The 22,393-nt window shown below is 37.0% G+C and overlaps 2 protein-coding genes across 2 annotated transcripts in view; one reads left to right on the top strand and one right to left on the bottom strand.

The window, feature by feature from the left end:
- Positions 1–22,393, top strand: part of LOC129789294 (disintegrin and metalloproteinase domain-containing protein unc-71) — a 260,875-nt gene that overhangs the window by 38,459 nt on the left and 200,023 nt on the right. The gene's annotated exons all lie outside the window — the stretch shown is intronic.
- Positions 1,022–5,175, bottom strand: LOC129789299 (uncharacterized protein K02A2.6-like). Its single transcript, XM_055826009.1, has 2 exons — positions 5,103–5,175; positions 1,022–5,037 (listed from the first exon to the last, which is right to left on the bottom strand). The coding sequence occupies exon 2, from the start codon at positions 5,013–5,015 to the stop codon at positions 1,140–1,142; it is 3,876 nt and encodes a 1,291-aa protein (XP_055681984.1). The 5' UTR covers positions 5,016–5,037; positions 5,103–5,175; the 3' UTR covers positions 1,022–1,139.

The following is a 22,393-nucleotide window of genomic DNA, read 5'->3' as shown; positions in this document are numbered from 1 at the left end:
CTTCAGCAGATGGGAAAAAACCATTTTTTCTGCGGGTGCGCTATAAAGGGGGGAGGGGGCGGAATCCCATATAGCTCTTGCAACTCGTATTGACCCCCTCTACCCCCATACCAAATTTCATTAAGATCGGCGCAGCCGTTTAAGAGGAGTTTATGTACCACAGACAGAAAGACAGACAAGCATTTCAGCTTTATATATCAAGAAGATATCATACTACGTTAGGCAACTGGTGTTCCCAATTACGTGTGACCAAATTCTATAAAAAGAAGGAAAAGGGGGGGGGGGGATATGAATAATAGAATACCCCAACAAATTCATTGGAATAAAAAAATCATTACCTAACCTTTCATTAGGTAAAAAGAATCACATCTAAAATGGGAAAAAATCATTTTTTTGTGGGAGGATGGAAGCGGGATCCCATATAGCGCTTGCAACTGGTATTGACCCTCTCTATGCCTATACCAAACATCAGGATCGGCCCAGCCGTTTCGGAGGAGTTCATGTGCCACAAACAGACATTATATAGAGGGACGCATAAGTTAATGTTTGATTTAAGGCTGCTTTACATGTAAAATCATGCATTAACTTATGCGTCACCTAGTATAATATTAAGATTATGATTAAGATGAAATGAATGTTGCAACCTGAAGTGACTGTATTTTTTGTGGAATATAACAGTAGTATTCATAGTATTCAGTATTCATAAAGTTAGCATAAGTATTGATGCCATCGATTAAAAAACATTATTTACAAAAAGGATGAAATAAATTATTATTAAAATATAATATTATATAATATATATATATATGTAATAATAATATAATATAATAATATAATATAATTGTCGTATCATTAACAGATCATCATACATTATACCAATGCATAGCTGATAGAAAGTCAATCATAACGCGTCCAGTTATTAGAGTTGGTATACCACAACGCGGATGGGTCAGTGTATGTGTACCGTCTATTCTAGGTACCTGTAATTATATGTATTTATTAGAATCCCAGCCTCGTTGCTCAGGAGCCCCAAAACACACGTCTGTACTTCACGATATATATTTCAAAAGTGACAAAATCCGTTACAACTATTTACACTGTAAAATACATGACTAGAATACACTACACCTCTTCCCCCTTTAACTCAAAACATAATCTCTCAAGTATGCCGGAAGACGACGCTCTCGTTGGGGTCGTGGTTCCGGTTCCGGTGACTCTGCTGTAGTATTTACAATACTCTCAGAGGCACTCTCAAAATCGTTTTCCTCCTCTGATAATGGTTCTCCATCGTCAGGCTCATCTTCTACATTCTGCTGTCCTGAAGTCGCTCCGAAGTCTTCCGGTGGTGGTGTATTCTTCACAAGGCGCTCAATCATCTGGTTTACATGGCGTCTCCACACTGTTCCATTTTCAGTCTGAACTTTATATGAGACAGGTCCAGTGACCTCTGCCACCCAAGCTGGAACCCATTGATTGCCCTCAGAGTAATTTCTCACATACACTGCATCTCCCACACGGAACTTCCTTGGCTGTTTCTTCTCTTTTCCTTCCCCTTTGATTTCCTCCGGGTGTATCCTGCTCAAACATGACTTCAGCTTTCTTCCCATCAATAGCTCACAAGGGGTTTTTCCTGTTGCGTTACTTGGTGTTGTGTGCTGAGCAAATAGATAACGTGCCAACTTCAAATTAATATCATTCCCTTCAATTTTCGCCAGAGCCTTTTTCGCCTTCTGTACCATAATCTCTGCTTGTCCATTGCTCGCAGGATGCCAAGGAGATATTGTAATACCACGGATGTTGTTTTGTTTGTGAAACTTCTTCATCTCTTCAGACACAAACGCCGTACCATTATCTGTGTATATCTCAGAGGGTACACCATGTGTCGCGAAAAGTTCTCTGAGAATGCGTATGACCTCCTTGCTGGATTGTGATCGAACAATCTTCACTTCCAACCACTTTGACATGGCATCCACTACTATGAGATAAGTCACTCCTTTCACAGGTCCCGCAAAATCCAAATGTAGCCTCTCCCATGGTTTATGCAGTTCTTCATCTGAACACAGTGGTGCTCTTGGCGGACTGTTTCGGACCACTTGGCACCGCTCACATTGCTTGACCTTGGTCTCTATTTGCGCATCAATACCAGGCCACCACATGTAGCTTCTAGCTATCGCTTTCATGTTCACCATGCCCCAGTGTGTAGCATGAAGTGAATTCAGCAGTCTCTCTTGGAGCGTCTTTGGAACTACGACTTGATTCCCCCTCAGCAGGACATCTCGCATGATTGACAATTCTTTACGAACCATAAAGAAGGGTTTCAACTCAGGGTCAGGACATCTGTCGGGCCATCCTTCCAAAATCCACCTCTTCACACGCATCAGTGTCTTGTCCTTCTTCGTGTGTTCCTGAATTTCCACGGCTGAAACAGGGATGACGTCATCTTGTAGCATTAGAATCTCCCCACGAGATTCTTCTTCCTCCGCGAGTTTCAAGCTTTCTCTCACTGGAACTCTACTGAGTGCATCAGCATTTTGGTGTTTCTCTCCGGGCCTGTATTCTATTTCGTAATCATATGATGCCAACGTCAAGCACCATCTTGTCATCCTAGGGGATAATGTACTTTGAATGGGCTTCTTAGGATTGAAAACTCCCAACAATGGGCGATGATCAGTATAAATCTTCACTTTTCTGCCACTAATATACTGGTGGAAATGTTTCACTGCGGTGATGATTGAAAGCGCCTCTTTGTCTATCTGTCCATATCTTCTCTGGGTGTCGTTCATCGTTCGTGAAAAGTAGGCAATTGGCTTCTCTCCTTCTGGTGTCTCATGACCCAAGACTGCACCTACGCCGTAAGGTGAGCTATCACAACACAAGATCAGTGGTAGATCCATACGATAATGTATCAATACGGCCTCTGACCTTAGCTCTTTCTTCAACTCATCCATGGCTCGTTGATGTTCAACTTTCCACTTCCATTCGGCTCCATCATCCAGTAGCCGATGCAGACATTCTGCCACTGACGCCCTGTCTTTTATAAACCTCCCATAGAAATTTATGATGCCCAGAAATGCTTTCAGCTCTGTCTTATTCTGAGGTGGTGGTGTCTGAACTATGTCCTTCACATGATCTCGTGTGGGATGAATTCCTTGATCATCGATTTTGTACCCCACAAACTCGAGTTCTTTGACACCAAACCGACACTTTTCCTTCTTTACCGTCAGATTTGCCTTCTGCAACTTCTGTAGGACCTTTTCAATCCTTTCACTGTGCTCCTTTTCATTCTGGGCCACCACAAGGATATCATCGAGATACACTTGCGTGCCCGGTATACCTGCCAACAAAGTCTCCATAAACTTCTGGAAAATCCCTGGAGCAGCAGATATACCGAATGGCATTCTCTTCACTCGAAACAGGCCCTTGTGTGTGTTTATCGTGAGAATTTCTGCTGTCTTATCATCAACCAGCAATTGTTGGTAAGCCTGTGTCAAATCAATTTTAGAGAAAATCTTACCCGAAGCTCCTGCCAACAATTCATCTACTGTGGGTAGTGGGTATGCATTCGTCTTGGTAGCTGGATTTACAGTAGCCCTATAATCCCCACAAATCCTGATCGATCCATCTGGCTTTCGTACTGTGACAATTGGAGTAGCCCATTCAGAGAATTGCACTGGCTCCAGCACTCCTTGGCTAACAAGCCGGTCAATCTCTTCTTCAACCGCTTCTCGTCGAGCAAAAGGCACGGTTCGTTGCTTCAAAAACACCGGTTGGGTCCCCTCAATCAATTGAAGACTGACTTTCATCTCAGAGTGTGATCCCAATTCATCCCGGAAAACGCTTTGATACTTTTGCAACAACCCCTCTACTTTATTTTCCTCAATCGCATTAATCATTGGAATATGAATGAAAATTCCCAACGGTTGGAACCAATTTCGGCCCAAAAGAGAGTTTCCGCCGGACTTGGTGATTATTAGTGGCAAATTTACAGTCTTATCCGCCAACTTCACAAGAACCACCGCTTGTCCTACAATCTCCACTCCTCTCTTTAGCCAAGTCTGCAATTTGAGATTTGAAGACTTCAACTTTGCTGGAACCTTGAGGGTCTTCCATTGATCCCAGCACATCACTGTGTTCGATGCGCCAGAGTCTATCTCCATGCAGATCTTCCGCCCTTCAATCTGCAATTCCACTTTATGGCCAGCCTTTCCAATCAGATTAATTGAGGCCAATTCCCCTTCAGTTGACTCTTCAGGTTCTTCCACGGCATTTACCTTCTTTTGCTTTGTCTCCTTGCTACGACAAGCTGCCGCACTGTGTCCAATCTTGCCACACTTCCGGCAATCCTTATCTTTGAACCAACAGTCAGCTGCATCATGCTTCTTCTTGCATCTATAACACGTCTTTTGAGAAATCTTGGCTACTACAGGTCCCTCATTTGCTGTAGGAACTTCCGCTTTCATTTCTTCAACACCTTTGGTCGCGGTTTCATCAGCGCGTGCCATCTCACATGCCGTCTTGTAGGTAAGCTTCTTCTCAGAGAGCAACTTCTTTCTCAATCCCTCGTTTAATACCCCACAAACAATACGATCGCGTAGCATATTTTCCAATTCCTGGAATTGGCAATGCTGACTGAGTTTGGAAATTTCGGCAATAAACTCAGATACGCTTTCTCCGGGCTTTTGAACTCTCTTCATAAAGTTGTATCTCTCCATAATTACATTCTTTTCTGGCCCATAATGCTCATTTATCACTGCGACCAATGCCTCGTAGGTTTTGTCCAGGATCTTCTTTGGCATCACAAGTCCTTTCAGAGTCTCGTAGACATCATCACCAATCTCCGTAAGCAAATATCCTCTCTTCTTGGAGTCCTTGGTGATATCATTCATCTCAAACCAAATCTCTAGCCTCTCACGGTAGCTTTCCCATGATCTCTTGGGGTCATATGGCCCCAAATTGGGTCCATCGCGGCTTTTGCGCTGGGTGGCCTTAACCTCATTGTTCTCCTCCGTCGCCATGTGTACCGTCTATTCTAGGTACCTGTAATTATATGTATTTATTAGAATCCCAGCCTCGTTGCCATGTGTACCGTCTATTCTAGGTACCTGTAATTATATGTATTTATTAGAATCCCAGCCTCGTTGCTCAGGAGCCCCAAAACACACGTCTGTACTTCACGATATATATTTCAAAAGTGACAAAATCCGTTACAACTATTTACACTGTAAAATACATGACTAGAATACACTACAGTATGCGTTGTAATTTAATTTGTGAGTGGTATTAGTAGCCAAAGTCGATTTTTTTGTAAAATTTAGCAATTTAACATATTAAAATGCTTATATCTTAAGTTCTATTAGGCCTACAGAAATTTCTTGATTAGTTATGGAAAGGTATTGAAATAAGCTATAGTCTGACATATATTTCGATACATTTCAAGGTCAGCTGTAGAACATAAAATGGCGGATTTTTGTTCTACCAAAACAGTTTTTTGCACTTTTTGTCTTCAAGAACTGGTTCTAGAGGTTTCTGATGTTCCAAGAAGTTGTAGAGTTTTGCAAAACCTTTAATTTGATACCAAATTGAGCAAAATCGGACAGACCGTTCAAAAAATATGGCTCTTAGAACTTTTCAAATTCAAGAATATTTCAAATGGCCATATCTTCTAAACGGCGACATAGATTTCCTTCATTTTCGGACTGGTAAAAGATATTGAGTCAGGCTATAACATATCAAAATTTAAAGGAAATCTATAACAGATGTTCAGAGATATTACCCCTTAAAGCTAGGCAATTTTTGTTTTTGATTTTAGCGCCTTTTGCGGCAATTTTTGGAACTTGAAATGTTCTAGACAGTTGTAGGGCTTCTTGAAACCTTTCATTTGATACTAAGATGATCAAAATCGGTCAAGCCGTTTTCGAGTTATATCGAAAAAACACTTTTTGCTTTAGGTCGCCATATTTGCAAAACGGCTTGACCGATTTTCAAGTATGAATTATTGATGAAAATGTCTCACTGAGCTCTACAACATACTAAAATTTCAGACCTCTAGCTATAAGGGAAGTGGTTGACAATATTTCAAAATGGCGGACGACGGCCATCTTGGATTTTAAAAATGCGAAAAAATGAAATTTTACACCCACTTTTCTATAGAAAACTTCAAACAGGAAGTCGCTATCTGTTACCGTTTTTGAGCTATAAGGCAAAGTTTGGCGCACCGGCAGGACGGCAGGCCGGCCGGATCAAAAATTTTCCACCACCATTTTCGTAATGTGGGATGTCTAAAACCTTCTTATACGAAGTTTGAGCCCGATCTGAGGTGGTCGGTTTTTCCGATGATTACAATACTTGGTATGCCACGATTGTAGTATACCAAATAATTGAATGAGAGGTCGCAAAAATATGTAAACAAATGATAGGGGTGACCGGGGTTAAAAAAGTCACTTAAGGGTTTAGAAAAAGCTCAAAATATCATATTTCCCAAACAGATAAAGCGAAATGTATAGCTCATTTTTTTTAGGAAATTTACTGCCCTATAACTCTTTCTCAGATCATTTTGTTCTATTTAGCTAGGAAATATGATATTTAAAGCTTTTTCCAAACCCTTAAGTGACTTTATTAGCTTCGTCCTCCCCTATACATATTAGATACTTGCATATATAGCGGTAAAAATTTTTCAATAAAAAATTGTTTTATAGGTAGAGGACTATCTGTATAAGTTACATAAGATCTTAAAGAAAAAAATAATTCGACATGCCCGAAAATGATGAACTATATTCCTATCTTTTAATACAGGAGTATGGTTTATAGTCTTCGGGAGCGTCGAATTACATGAATTTATATACATACGAGGTAAATTGTCTCTTTGCCCCAATTTACCTCACCCAGCTTCGCACAAATTACCTCGCCCAGCTTCGCACAAATTTTAGAGAAAGACAAAAATTGTGATGCAACATGCACCTATCAATATCAATTGAATTTCGCGCAACATTTATGGCACCAAATTCAAAAAGTAGTCAAAAAAAGCATGAGATTTGTATGCGGTAGCCCCCATATAGCCATGAAGGGGGGCTCTAGGGGAAAAACGAATATCGTTAGTGAAAACCTGAATTAAATGTGTAATAAATTTCATCGCGATTGGACCAACGGTGTAGAAATGTAGAGATGAAAGGAACAAAATCGTTTCTTTATTATATAGACGAGGTAAATTGTCGCTTCGCTCCAATTTACCTCGCCCCGCTTCGCGGGGATTTGTTGCGCTTTGCGCAAATTTTAGAGAAAAAAATTGTGATGGTTTATAAGTAGATTACGGCCACTTATCAATCCCAAAAGAAAAAATTTACAAAGAGAAGAAATCATTTTCATACAACATTTCAGGCGCCAAATTCAAAAATTTGCAAAAACTGCATGAACTTTATATGGGAGCTACCTGAAGGGGGGCTTTGGGGGGGAAATAAATACGGCCATCTGAAACCGCCTGACATAGGAACCCTCTGTACCAAACATCGCGATTGGCCAAACGGTGTACATTTGTATTGAAAAGTAGGAACGACGATTACCAACAAACAGACCTTTCTTCATTATATAGATAATAATAAAGAGATATATAGCAAGTAATGGATATATATTGTTTAGCAGCTTTTGGTGTGATTTTAGCATTTTTATTAGGATTAATAAAAACTATTTTCCTAGAACTACTAATCTAAGTACATATCTACCATGAAGTTTTTATACAAAGCTGAATTAGGTGTTGCGTATACAATGAAAGCTCACATTTACTTGTCAAGTTCGGATAAATTCCTAATACTTTATAGTTTCCCCAGGTTGGTACCTATTGTATTTGATTTTGCCACACGCGGCCAATTAACTTGTTTTGCATACAGATTGAATTAAGTAAAAGGAATGTTTGAGAGGATTTGAACTACACAATTGACTAATCTTTACTATTTGCATTTATGTTTAACGCAAGTAACAACCAGTTACGCGTTAGTTGTTCGTGGTGTGAGTTGAATATATTTCAATAAAATTAATTTAAATCTGTTAGTTCGAACATAAACGCAGTGTTACACGTTATTTACATTAGTTATGTAAATTAATGTATCGTTGAAGAAAATAATCCTTATCGCATTGACCTTAATGTTAGTATACTATAATCTGTTTTCGTCGTCTTCGTCTAGTATACCCAATATGAAATGTTTTTTATCAATATGTAGGTATGTACATATATGAAAATATTTTACGTTATAATTTATATAGTTTAAATTCTACGAACTGTAAATTAGCCAACTTGCGTGCATGAGCAGCCAATAGCTATGCTAAATATTTTGACATACGAAAAAGTTATTTTCTTCCACCCTCTATGTCAGAGATGCTACACGGTATCGTCTCAGTGAAAATATTCTTTTGCCCTAAAGCTATTTTCAGAATGCGAAGAATTAAGAAGAATTTCATTGCTCGTTGTGAATGCCGCCAAAAAACCACCCTCACTCGTATCGTCTCTCACATTGCTGGCATACTCGTTGGGCGGCCTGAGCTATGTGAGACGGAAAAAGAACGATCAGGATTTGAATTAAGTTCACAGCTTTGCATGATACACGATGCAATTGGGTGAAAAAATTTCAATTTATCATGTCGTTCCCCAAACCCCGATGAGCCCGAACCCTCATAGACTGAGAATATTATATACCTTTCCTACTCTAATCTGCATGACATGATTCTCCGTTCTGTCGCACCACCCACATTAGATGATATAATTTGCATATCTCAGCATTGTGACGCGAATTCAATGGATAACACGACCTCGATAGATCCAAGGTATGTTTCTTGCCTCCGATGGATGAGGGACAGGGGCTAGCACAGAATTCGTAGCTGTAGCTCATGCAATGCTACGGCTCTATGGGTTTACGTTGATTGACATTTTATAGCAAGGGAAGGGGTTGAAAAGGTAATCTCACTAGAACAGTTCTGTAAAATACAGAGGGAAAAATTATATATCTTTTCTGCCCTCAGATAGCTATGGTATACATTTTGATATTAGTTGCATGTAAAAACAAATTATAGAGTTTTATCCACAAAGCAATTGTAGACCTAAAGAAGAAGGAAAACGTTTCCGAAACGTCGTGTGAAATAAAAACGTGGTATTTACAGTAAGTCAACTCCTGTGTTATTATTTATAAAGAGTGAGAAGAGAACATCCTATATGATCCTTACTATTACCTGACTTCATACTAATATAATAGCTCGGAAAGAAAAAGCAAAATGAAATCAAATATATATAATAATTTTAGAAATCTTCCGAAATCGCAATCAAAAGTTTTGGAGGCCTCGAATAAAACGCAAAGATAAAAATTAAATATAGCATGGATGGGACAGTATAAAGCGAATGAACGGTAAGTAAAACTTACAGGCTGTGATTCTTTCTTTGTCAGTGAAATGTGAAGTTGCCTGAAAATTGGGGATGGGCAAAATTTTGAGAAAAGACTTACTCGCGGGCCGAATCACAGCCAACGCGCAGAATTTTTGAAGAAAGCCTTAATCGTGGTGGGCGTTGGCTTCAAACTTCATTTTTGGCATGGTAAAAGATATTATAGTCAACTATAACATATCAAAAATATGAAGCAAATCTATAAAACTCATCGATTTTTTTTTATTTTAGCGCCACTTGCGGTCAATTTTTTTAACTTGTAATGTTCCAAACAGTTATAAGACGGACGGATCAATTTTTGACGCGTACGTTTTTTGTAATGTAGATACCCTAATTCGTGCTCATCCCAAGTTTGAGCCCGATGTAACGACTTTGCATTTTAGAGTGTACACAGAAGCTGTGCTTCTTTGAAGAAAGAATCACAGCTAAAAAAAAAGATATTTGAAATTTTTTGGATATGCTACAACTTTTATGAATAAAAAGCTTTAAAAAAAATTCGGGATCGTATTATGATTTAGAGTCATAAAACAAGTGCAATTTTCGAGGGGTACATTTTGGAGGGGTGCTTTTTTTGGAATCGTCACGAAGTTATGCCGATTTATCGGAAAGTTGCGTGTGCGCTGCGCGTTGTCTTTCTGCGCAACTTCTCGAATAGTCATTCACTTTCCGAAGGCAAGAGCAAGGCAGCTAAACCATGGATCAATACCTCCCCGAAGAAGATGACGACACTCACACTAACTCCAGCAGCATCCTTCGAATCCAAAGCAGTGAGTTTTCTATTTTTGACTCCACTCTCTCGCAAACACTCTCCCTCCAAACTTTTTACGTAATATGTGTGGCAGCGCCGATGATATATAGCATTCGAGACAGGGCGTTGTTGATGTGCTACGACAATTCGCTACGACGGTACTCTTTGGGGGGAAAATGCTCTGCACTTGAGGACACTTCAGCTCTTGTACGTTCCAGGACGATGAAGCCCATCGAGCAAAAAAAAATCTCAACCGAACTAAGGCACACTGAACAACAATCCTGTCGGAGTAAAAGGAGTGTGTTTTATATTACCTTTCATGTATGACGTTCATCCCCTCGTAGCCCCTGAACGAACCCCAAGAGAATGGTCCTTGTACTAAATGGACTACTACCCATAAAAAAAATAACACCAGTCAGAGATGAATAATTTGATTTTGCATAAATTTATCATATTTTTACATTTTTTATCTCCCTATTAGTCCCGAAGGTTTTTGTTGCTGTTTACATGGGTACCAAGGTAAAATGGTGTCCATTTTTTTGTTCTGTAAAAGCTCACCCACAAGACACGAACTCTTGCTGGAGTGTAATTATTTATTAAGGCTCCACAGCATGGAAAAATAAAATATTTTCCTGCCTTCGTGCGCCACCTACACAATGCAGCATGATTTGTCAAATCAAATTTCATCTCATACGTCATCACTGAGAGTAGGATGAAATGGAAGAGAAAGCCTCACCAAGTTTCTCATTTCTCAACTGTGTAGAATGATCTCTGAGTGTGAGAAAAGATCCCGCAATCAGCACTGTTTTCATATATGAAATTCGTTGTACCTATCTATAGTTTACGAGTCCATCGTAGAGGACCAAACGAAGAAAACAATGTGCTATGTACTTGTACGTATGTACATACATTCACATGAGGATTTGATTTTCAAATAACGATAATTGAAAATATTATACTTTGATAACACGTGATTAGGTGCACGGGTTGATATGGTACTTCTGTACTTATATAATTACGAGGTAAATTGTCGCTTCGCTCCAATTTTCCTCGCCCCGCTTCGCGGGGGGTTTTGCGCTTCGCGCAAATTTTAGAGAGAAAAAATTGTGATGATTTATGAGTATGATTGGGCACACTCATCAAACCCAAAAGAAAAATTTGCAAAGCGAAGAAATCATTTTCATACAACATTTCTGGCGCCAAATTCAAAAATTCGCAAAAAAAGCATGAGAGTTATATGGGGGCTACCTGAAGGGGGGCTTTGGGGGGAAAATGGATACGGCCACTCGAAACCGCCTGATATAAGGAGCCTCTGTACCAAATTTCATCACGATCGGTCAAACGGTGTAGATTTGTATAGCCGAACACGACGGAAGATTACCAACAAACAGACCTTTCTTTATTATATAGATCAAAAATTCTGGTTGTTTTGCACCATGACATCTGATTAAATTTTTGAGGAAAGCAAGAAAAATTTAGAAATAGGTACTTTAACTTTTGCTGGCGAAACAAACAATACAACCACTTACGTTTTTTTTCGCTAAATGTCTTCTTCAGAATACTTTTTTTTCTGCGCATTATGCTCCTTGGAATTTATAGGGTAAATTGGCTGAACGTGCTTTCCAGTGATTTGTCTTCATCATGGGCCTCGACCAAGATACTTCTTGCCATGTTAAGTGTTATACACAACAAAACCACGATAGAGAAGCTATTGTAATGGTCATAAAAGTCCAGTTTGTGAAAAATCTCCAACAAACACCGAAGAATGTTTATTGCAATGAATGATGACCATCCGGTAGCTGGGGTTATAAAAATGTTGATTTCTTTCCTGACTTTCATACAGATGCCTAGGGTATGGTAATCTCTGTCGGAAAGTGTGACAGTAATGTTGATTGAGAGGACCTTTTTGAACAGAAAATGGGTTAACAGAGAAAAATTTCTCACGAAGAAGTTTCAAAAGTTTACATTTACCGTTCAAACTTTTCGGTGAATGGTCAATTTGACTTTTCCAAAATGGCTTATTCTATTTTGTATCAAGAAATGTGGAGAGTTTTGGTACATCAGGGAGTTCAAAGAGCTTTGAGTTCTAGCTATGCAGAAAATAAGCACTTGAAGCTTTGAACTTTTATTTAAATTACTATCATTACCAAAATATGTACCAAATTCTACTTTATAAAAAAAAACATTGTAGGTTGTTAAAAAAAAATGTTTATCAAATTGTAATATCTGATACTTATAAAACATAATATGTATTCAGCTCTGTAATCTTGTTAGGCGGTTTGTAAAACATTATGAACTATTTAAACTGAGTCCTCAATTGTGAATTTGTATAGAAAACTATATGTATTAGGATAGGGTGGGGGTAGTGAAATACATACTAATAGCTTAAAAAAACAATAAAATCTGTTACATATTGGTCCTTCAGCAGATAAAAAGTGGATAAAAATAAAAACGATTGTAACATTATACACTTACATTATTGGAGAACTATGTAAGCTGAAAAGTCTCTCTGTCTCTCTGTGGCACATGAACTTCTCCGAAACGCCTGGGCCGATCTTGATAAAATTTGGTATGGGGATAAAGGGGGTCAATACGATTTGCAAGCGCTATATAGAATTCCCCCCCCCAAACCCCCCTTCTAACATTGATTTTTTCCCATTTTTTTCTACCTGAGGTCAGATTTTTCAGGATTCCGTATTACTCACACTTTCCACTAATATACGCCCCCCTTTTATAACTTTTTTACTTAAAATGGAGTTTGCTCACACATGATTGGGGCTCGGGTTGAATAGTATATAATATTTATTACATATAAAGAATATTTTACTCATTCACGGTGCTTTTCTATTGCATTTCTGACTTATTTAAAAGAAAACTTTAGATTATATGATGTTATCAAAAATATTTTAAGAGAAATAATATTTAAGGAGTAAAAAAAAAACGTAGAAACTCTGCAATGTCACTTTACCTTTAACGTTATCATCGCAATGCGACTGCGGTCACTGCATTTATCATTTTCTCTGAATTCTAACCATTTTTGGACAAACAAACCTTGCTTTTCCATTAATAGGATTAATAAATAGCATGCCCCCGCATAATATACTTATTGCTGGTTTCTCAAGCTATAACCACATTTCTCTCTTATTATTCGAAACAGCATTGAATTTCATCCACTTGAACATGTCCTTATACTTTGGTCTGTTTAGGCACGAACTCATGTAGTGGGTTGTATTAATAACTGTAGTATGTATAATATATACCTATTTATAATATATAGTGAGGATATCTAAAATAGCTTCTGTGGAATTTCATTGTGAACATAAGAAAGATAGAGAAAGTCTTGTCAGTCTAGACGTGGCTATGAAACAATGCGTGAGAGCTCTGATGTGATTGAAATTCTTCGTTCATTGATGAGCGGCTGATTAGGCAGGTTCTGGCAGATTGAAAGTTATACCCGTAAATTTCAAGCAGTCGTTTTGTAACCTTACGTTATATGTAGTAAGCTTTAAGACCAACAAATGGTGAAAAGCGGTTTCACATAGCATGAATGTATCATATATAAAATCACATAGATTTCTATAATATCACTGAAATCGTTTAGTGAGGAGAGTGTAAATGTCTGACCATCTGTTGGTTGGAGTGTTGAATGATTTTTGGTCAGTGATATTTCTACCATGTGGACTCCATTGATGTCGTGAATATTCTATGACAAAATATCGATTTGGCAAATGTTTTAAACGTTGAATTTTCTGAAATAGAAAACTTATAATTCCAAAAAAATGATAGATGGAGATTTGACGTCACGGTAGCTGAGAGAAAGAGGGAGTTCGATTTCAAAGCTCTATGCTACTGATGCTAGTCGTCAGTCACTCAAAAATTTCATTAAAGTGAAACATTGTTGTCGACAAAATTAATGTAGAACTCGTCAGCTCTCCATTGCCTTAAAAGTCATTTTTAGATGAAGAAAATATGACTTAGAAAAAGTATTTGACCTAATTATAAAATTGTTGTTTGATGGGTATAATTTGACCATAAAAAATATGTATGGGAACGTGGCCCAATCCCGACGTCCTTCGACCTTTTTTTTTAAATCCGAAATTACTTAAAACCGATAAAACTTTCAATGTAGTAAGTTATGGGAGTAAAAAAAAGAGCATTAAATAAGCTTGAAAATGATACCAAATTTAAAAATATTGCTTTTTATTAGTTGGTATACCACAATCGTAGCATACCAAGTATTGTAATCGTCGGAAAAACTGACCACCTCAGATCGGGCTCAAACTTGGTATGAGCACGTTTTAGACATCCCACATTACGAAAATGGTGGTGGAAAATTTTTGATCCGGCCGGCCTGCCGTCCGGTGGCTCAAACTTTGGTTTATAGCTCAAAATGGTAACAGATAGCGACTTCCTGTTTGAAGTTTTCTATAGAAAAGTGGGTGTAAAATTTCATTTTTTCGCATTTTCAAATTCCAAGATGGCCGCCGTCCGCCATTTTGAAATACCATCAACCACTTCCCATGTAGCTAGAGATCTGAAATTTTAGTATGTTGTAGATGTCCCTCAACAGCGTCCCCATAGAAAAGTTGATTTTTTAACATTTTTTGTGAGATAACGGTTTTTTTTTCAAATTGAATATGGTCATACGTGATTGGGGGCTCGGGTTAACTAGTATACTATAACGGGTATAAAGTTAATCAGACTCTTAATTAATAGAATAATTAATTTATTTTTATGACAACCTACTAATTCTTTTAACATATGTTTTTTATAAGGTACTTACCTACTTTAATAAATACAATCCCTACAAACTTAAAAAGCTTTTTAAAAATAAAAATTTTTACGAAAGGGACCAGAATGTAAGGAAACAGAGAATTAAAAGTAAAATATTTAGCTCAACACATTAATTAACTTTGTTCATTCTGTTGGAAAATTCCTTTGCAACAACAAACACTTTAAACTCTGAAGTTGAGTTTTTTGCTGTCCACACAAGGTAGTGCAGTTGGATGTTTGTTATTACATATGCACCTTTTCTTTCTCTCCATTGCAGGTGAGTGGATTCTCTGTCACAGCAAATTGCATTGCAAATTTATGTGTCAGCACGAAAAGAGCAACACTACGCGATGAATTTCTTCAACATCGAGGTCCTCAAGTAAGAGAGCAAGACTTTTTTTTTATTATTCTTCTGTTCATCTTTAGGTGAGATAAAAGGCAAAGAAAAAAGTGAAATCACTATATAGTTTGTGTGGGAAGAAAGACGTTACAAGTTCCAAGCTCATCCAATTTCATTCAATATCAGAGCACCACACATCACTTGTCACTTTTACTTCGGGGAGCAAAGAGGCATCATTCCACCACTTCCAGAAAGCTTTCAGCTAAACGAGATGTATGGAAGCGAACATGAGCCCTAAATAAAACATCGACTGCTTCTCTATTTATTATGTCATTGATGTTACCTTGGTGCTCATTTTCACCTCCGCCATCCAGCTCAAGATCTAGCCCTTATATCTCGTCGAATGCTTTCGATTCCATACACACGAGTGAATTACTTTAAGGTGGCAGAGAATTTCCCTGCCTTTATGGGATTTTATGTTCTTACCATGTGTACCATCGAAGCTTTCAAAATCTCACCAAATTGCATCTTGTGAAAGACTTATGTAATAACCTACTGTACATGGGGATAAATATTTGAATCAATCACAAAATTCACGATTGTATGTCACACATACATACCCTAGAAAGTAGATGAGATTAAACGTAATTCAATTACTGTTAGACTGGTGGAAACATATAACAGCTTTGTTTGTTTCCTCTATGCAAGAAAAAATCAAGATTTTTTGCAAGAGTATCATTCCCCTTATACCTGTCTTGGGTAACTGATTGTGAGTGAATCGAAAAGTTGACGTTTGAAAATTTAAGAAATAAAAGTCAATCATAACGCGTCCAGTTATTAAAGTTGGTACACCACAACGTGGATGGGTCAGTCTATGCGTTGTAATTTAATTTGTGAGCAGAATTAGTAGGCAAAGTTGATTTTTTTATCAAATTCATCAATATGAGAGATTAAAATGCACATATCTGAAGTTCTATTAGACCTACAGAAATTTTTTTACTAGTTTTGGAAAGGTATTAAAATAGGCTATAAATTGACATAAATTTCAATGATTTTCAAGGTCACCTATAGAACACAAAATGGAAAATTTTTGTTTCACAAAAAGAGTTTTTCGTATTTTTCATCCTGAAGGAATGGTTCTAGAGGTTTCTGATGTTCTAGAAAGTTGTAGATAATTGCAAAACCTTTAATTTGATACCAAATTGAGTCAAATCGGACAAGCGGTTCAAGAGATATGGCTCTTAGAACTTTTCAAATTCAAGAATTTTTTAAATGGTCATATCTTCTAAACGGCGACATAGATTTTCTTCATTTTCGGACTGATGCAAGATTATTAGTCCTGCTACAACATATCAAAAATTCAAGGAAATCTAAGATGGGGATTCGAAGATATTGCCCCGTAAAGTTAGGCAATTTTTGTTTTTGTTTTTAGCGCCTCTTGCGGCCATTTTTGGAACTTGAAATGTTCTAGACAGTTGTAGGGCTTTTCAATACCTTTCATTTGATACTAAGATGGTCAAAATCGGTCAAGCCGTTCTCGAGTTATATCGAAAAAACACTTTTTGCTTTAGGCCGCCATATTTGCTAAACGGCTTGACCGATTTTCAAGTATGAATTATCGATGAAAACGTCTCACTGAGCACTACAACATACTAAAATTTCAGATTTCTAGCTATAAGGGGACTGGTTGATGGTATTTCAAAATGGCGGACGGCGGCCATCTTGGATTTTAAAAATGCGAAAAAATGAAATTTTACACCCACATTTCTATAGAAAACTTCAAACCGGAAGTCTCTATCTGTTACCGTTCTCGAGCTATAAGGCAAAGTTTGGCGCACCGGCCGGCGGGACGGCCGGCCGGCAGGCCGGCCGGCCGGATCAAAATTTTTCCACCACCATTTTCGTAATGTGGGATGTCTAAAACGTGCTCATACCAAGTTTGAGTCCGATCTGAGGTGGTCGGTTTTTCCGACGATTACAATACTTGGTATGCCACGATTGTGGTATACCAACTAATTAAGCTCGAGAATAGAGAGTTAAGAAATTTTAGGTATGTATTTTTTCGTGAACTTGAATTGTATGACAGACTGTGTTTCTGTGTTTTAAATAGAACCTGAAGTGCCAATAAATTAGGCGAACCATCGCTAGTGAGCAGAAAAGAAATGCTTTTATTCTCTGGCTGCGTCTCCGACATTTTCTTCGTTCAAAAAAATTATATGTGCACAACAATAATTTTCCAGGTTTTTCGTCAGTAAACTCACATTTTACAGAGCTTTTAGCTCCGTTCGAAGCCTTCTTCAGTGGTTACAGAATAGAGAGAAGGAATTTATGTGTACATACATATGTACACTGTACGTACATACAAAAAATACTGTGCACTATTTTTGCTTTATATGTATGCTATATTTAATATTTAACTTTGCTGTTCCGTTATACACTGTACTTTTTAATAGTTACGTATAGTTAGTTTAGAACACTTAAGGTTGTAAAGTAATACATAACGTAGGGCAAAAACAGAAAAAAAATATAGAAAAGTTACCTACTTTATTCTTTCCAGTACTCACAAGTATTACAATTCAGCATGCCAGATTACTATCTATTACCAAGTCATTCTAAAATAAAAAGTAATTTATTGACGGGGATCTGTTTCGCAAAAAGTCCAGCGGTTGTGTAATCAGATATGATTTGCGAAAGATAAAAGAAATCATAATCAATGGTTTGTCCGCATTACTCTTAATTTAATGTTAGGTGTACACCTGTGGAAAATTATCTCAGGTTCTCTATCCAGGTCCCCAATGTCATTTCCTGAAACGAAACACCCCAAACCATAAGGGTCACATTAATGGGAGTGGGTCACTGTAATACCCGATAGTGTAGCTTGGTGAGACTATGAGAGTTTGCTGACAGATTTCTGGCACATTGCCCCACATATGTATGTAGGTATATACTTATTTATTATTCTATCATACCCAAAATCGAATGTTTCCGAGAAAACTTCTCATGCATTCTGTCACGGTGAGATATCGCCTCCCTTAGAGACATTGACACTTCGTGTTTAGCATCGATGATATCAGTGACCATTACCCCAAAAACTACGCCATAAATATTCAATGAGTCTAATAAATAATGTTTGACTATAATTTACGTTTCTACTCAACAGAGTTTACAAGAATTTACAAAGCGAGGGTGGGAAACTGAGATGTGTAATATGTCTTGTATTAATATTATATTATTAATAATAATAATATACAATAGCAATATACTTCATTTCTAATAAAATAATTTTCTATAATAGATATATGTTGTTCTTACCATGATGGCAGTGAAAGGCGCTAAAATAAAAAAAAAACATCCGAAAGTCTATTAAACTTTTTTTTTTAAATTTTGCTATGTTACAGCTTTCAAAAAATGTAATTCAATATAACCGTTGGGTTCAGGAGATACAGCTATAAGAAAAATTCTTGTATTTCTAAAATTCTTAAAGACATATCTCCTGTTCTACTTGAGTGATTTTGCTCCTTTTGCTCACAATGATATCAAATTAACGGTTTTGCAAAGCTCAACTTTTTCTAGAACATCCGAAACTTCTAGAACCATTTATTGAGAAGAAATAATTCCAAATACTGTTTTTGTAAAACAAAATCCGTCATTTTGTGTTATAGAGATGACCTTAACAAAATTTCGAAATGTATGTCAAATTAGAGTTTATTTCAATACTTGTCTAAAACTAGTCACTAGACTAGATTTACAGAACTTGAGATATGACGGTTTATTTATTAAATTGCTTAATTTAATAGAAAAAAACTTAATTTTGCGTCTTCTAATACAGCTTCCACGTCGTGAGATACCAACTCTTAAGTATAATTGTACGCGTTATGATTGACTTAAAGATGAAATGGTGGTGTTTGTGGTTAGTTGTATACACTTTGGAGGACATTACTTATTTGTTATTATATGATTACATATATTTCAGGAGTATTACGCCTCCAATATCTGAAATTTGCAAGAGGTTAAATATCGCATTAAAAGGTTATAATGGTGTATTGTTTCGCATCCACATAAATGACTTGTACGATTTATTGCTTCAACATACTGTATCATGCTACACTTTACACTCTCTTTTTTTCTCCTTTTATACTACTATATGTACATACTTTATGTGGCATTAAGATCATAATGTTTGTTAATAAAATATTTATTGGCAACAATTTGGCACCTTATTCACCAACATGTTGAAAAACAAAAATCAATTGTGCTAGAAATATACTTTAGTTTTATTTTTCGGAAGTAATTTATTCATTTTTTTTCTATGTGATAGCTCTTACTAAAAGGTAAAATGAATAGCTTTTAATTTTTATTTTGAGTATTACTAAAGTATTTGATGTATAATTCAAAAGTATTCTAAAGCTATACGTCATTGATAGAATTTTCAAGTCAAATTTTCAAGTATGTAATCAACGAAATCACAAAAGACGGTCACACATTATTATGTTGTATGAAAATGTTTTTAAACGGTACTCTACTTGAAATTAAAAATGTACTGGTAAGTTAACCAAGCTTACGAGAGCTGTGTTTCTTTCAGTGTATCAATTTTGTTAGAGCAAACTAGAATGCGAATTAACTTAAATACGCGCAAAGTCGGGAAAAGTTGAAAAGTCATACCCTAAGAAATCTTTAGAAGACCATATCTCAGGAACGGATCCATAGATTTTCATAATTTTTTTTTGTTTGAAAGGTCTTGAAGTCAGCTATAACATATCGTAAAACGAAAAAAAATTATGTCACCATTTTCGAAAAATTCGAGTTCGAAATTTTCGAAAACTATGTTTTCGATTTTAACGCCTCTTGCGGTCATTTCTCGAAGTTGCAATGTTCTAGTCATTTGTAGGGTTTCACGAAACCTTTCATTTGCGCTTGAGTTGATCCAAATCGAACTTGTAGAACCCGAGATATGACATGTCAACTTTGGAAGGCTATATCTCGAGAACGGATCCATAGATTTTCTTCATTTTTGGAATGGAGCTAGATAATATCAAAAAATGAAGAAAATTTATGTCGCCGTTTTCGAGATATTCATCGAAAACTCATCGAAAATTTTGTTTTTGATTTTTGGCCCTCTAGCGGCCACTTTTGAAACTTCGGATGTTCTAGAGAGTTGTAGGGTTTGTTGAAATCTTTCATTTGACCCCGGGTTAATCAAAATCGGTTAAGCCGTTTTCGAGTTATAGTCGATTTTCGATGAAAAATTGTGGCGGACAGATCAGATTTTTAGCTATTACAGTGGCTGAGATATAGCGAAAACAAAATTTTGGGGTTATTCAAAATTTGACGTCATAATCGGACGTCTTCCAGTCGACTTTTAAACTTTGCCGTTTACCGCAAGTCTCTATCTATTATCGTTCTCTCGCAATTTAATCATAAACCACAAAAAAAATTTTTTTGGTGCATACGTTTTTTGGAATATGGGGACCCTAATTCGTGCTCATCCCAAGTTTGAGCCCGATCTGACGACTTTCGATTTTGCTCGGTACACAAAAGCTGTGTCTGAAAGAAACACAGCTAATATGGTTTTAGATATAGTCGGTCAATTTGACCAAGCGATTTGCATTTATATTTAATCAAACTTGTTAATTCTTTAATATTCGTTAAGCAGAGTATTGTGCTTATGATTTCATGCATCAGCCCCATAAGAGATTTAAAGTGAATACTCACTCCATAACTTTTCTCATTTGATTGAAAATGTGTTATACTGTTGAGGTATGGGGTTGAGATTTTGGGAAAGAATTCAACCAACTGTGAGAATCAAGTGGGCAAATTGACGATTAGGAGGTAAAGTAGTGGAAACTCAATAATTTTCCCATTAATCCCCGTTTCAGTGAACCTGACCGTCTCATTTCTACCATCGCCAAACAATGCTCAGTGATTTTTCATCATCACAGTACATACGTACTTAGGTGAACATCCATTTTCTCGATAATTTAATTGCCTTACTTTTGTCGATCATTAATACATAATACCTACGTAATTTTAAACGTTTTTTTTTTTTAACCTGCAGGCCGCCAAGACCTTGGAGCTTCCTTAGAGCGCCAAGGTGGGGTCGTTGAACGACCCCAAGAAGGAAGTCGATTTTCTCATAAACCATACAACCGGGAACTGTCGGGTCACTACCTTTAGACTCCTTATATAGTCCTCTTGCCCCTTGCATCACAAATTTTCCACCACAAAACACGTAGAAAAAGATATTAAGGAAAAACATTTTTCACTTATTTTTCTGCAACTGCTATTTTTTTCACTACTTCCCCACATTCCCCTCACTTCCCGCACCGTAATAAATGGCAATATTTCTAAAAAATTCTTTATTCTTTTCAACACTTATGTGCTTCTGACTATGTTTTATGCGAATTATGCTACTTATTCGCGATAATTTTGACATTGAGAAGGTAGGATGAGAAATTAAAACAACCCCACTAGCACACGGTTCATGACGTGACTAACTTTATTCTAAGAAATTTTCCGCAGCATGGCCGTTACACCAATTTTTGAATTCCCTTCTTCTACATTTTCCTCAAAAACTTTTCTTGTAGTGGTCGGATTGAGCTGAAATTTTACCACAACCTCCTCAGATAACCAAGGAACTTATTTCCAAAATATGGGAACGCTAACTTTTATATTTATTAAGTTATAGCACGAAATATAGGGCTGGGGTCGTTCAACGACCTCGCTTGGCGGCCTAGAGGTTAACTTAACGCACTTGAAAAAATCAAGATTTTAATTCCTAATGCACTTGGAACTTTTTTCGGTATTGGAATCTAGTCTCAACTTAAATCGTCTTAACTCTCATATATATATATAATATAAACATATATATATATATAAACAAAAAAATGGGGCCTTTGTAATGGGGGCCTTTTGATATAATGATAATTAGTTTAAAACATTGCTTTTTTTTTGTTGTAACCCCCCTTACCTTCCCCCCCCCCTAACCCAGTCTTAAGCTATACAGCCCTTATGGACTGCCGAATCCAAAAAATATAACATACTAGTCAACCCTAGCCCCCAATCACGTGTGAGCAAACTCCATTTTAAGCTATAAAAGGGGGGCGTGTATTAG

This window comes from Lutzomyia longipalpis, chromosome 2, assembly GCF_024334085.1.
Source record: "Lutzomyia longipalpis isolate SR_M1_2022 chromosome 2, ASM2433408v1".
Taxonomy (NCBI): Eukaryota; Metazoa; Arthropoda; class Insecta; order Diptera; family Psychodidae; genus Lutzomyia; species Lutzomyia longipalpis.
This window is presented reverse-complemented; position numbering and strand designations above follow the sequence as displayed.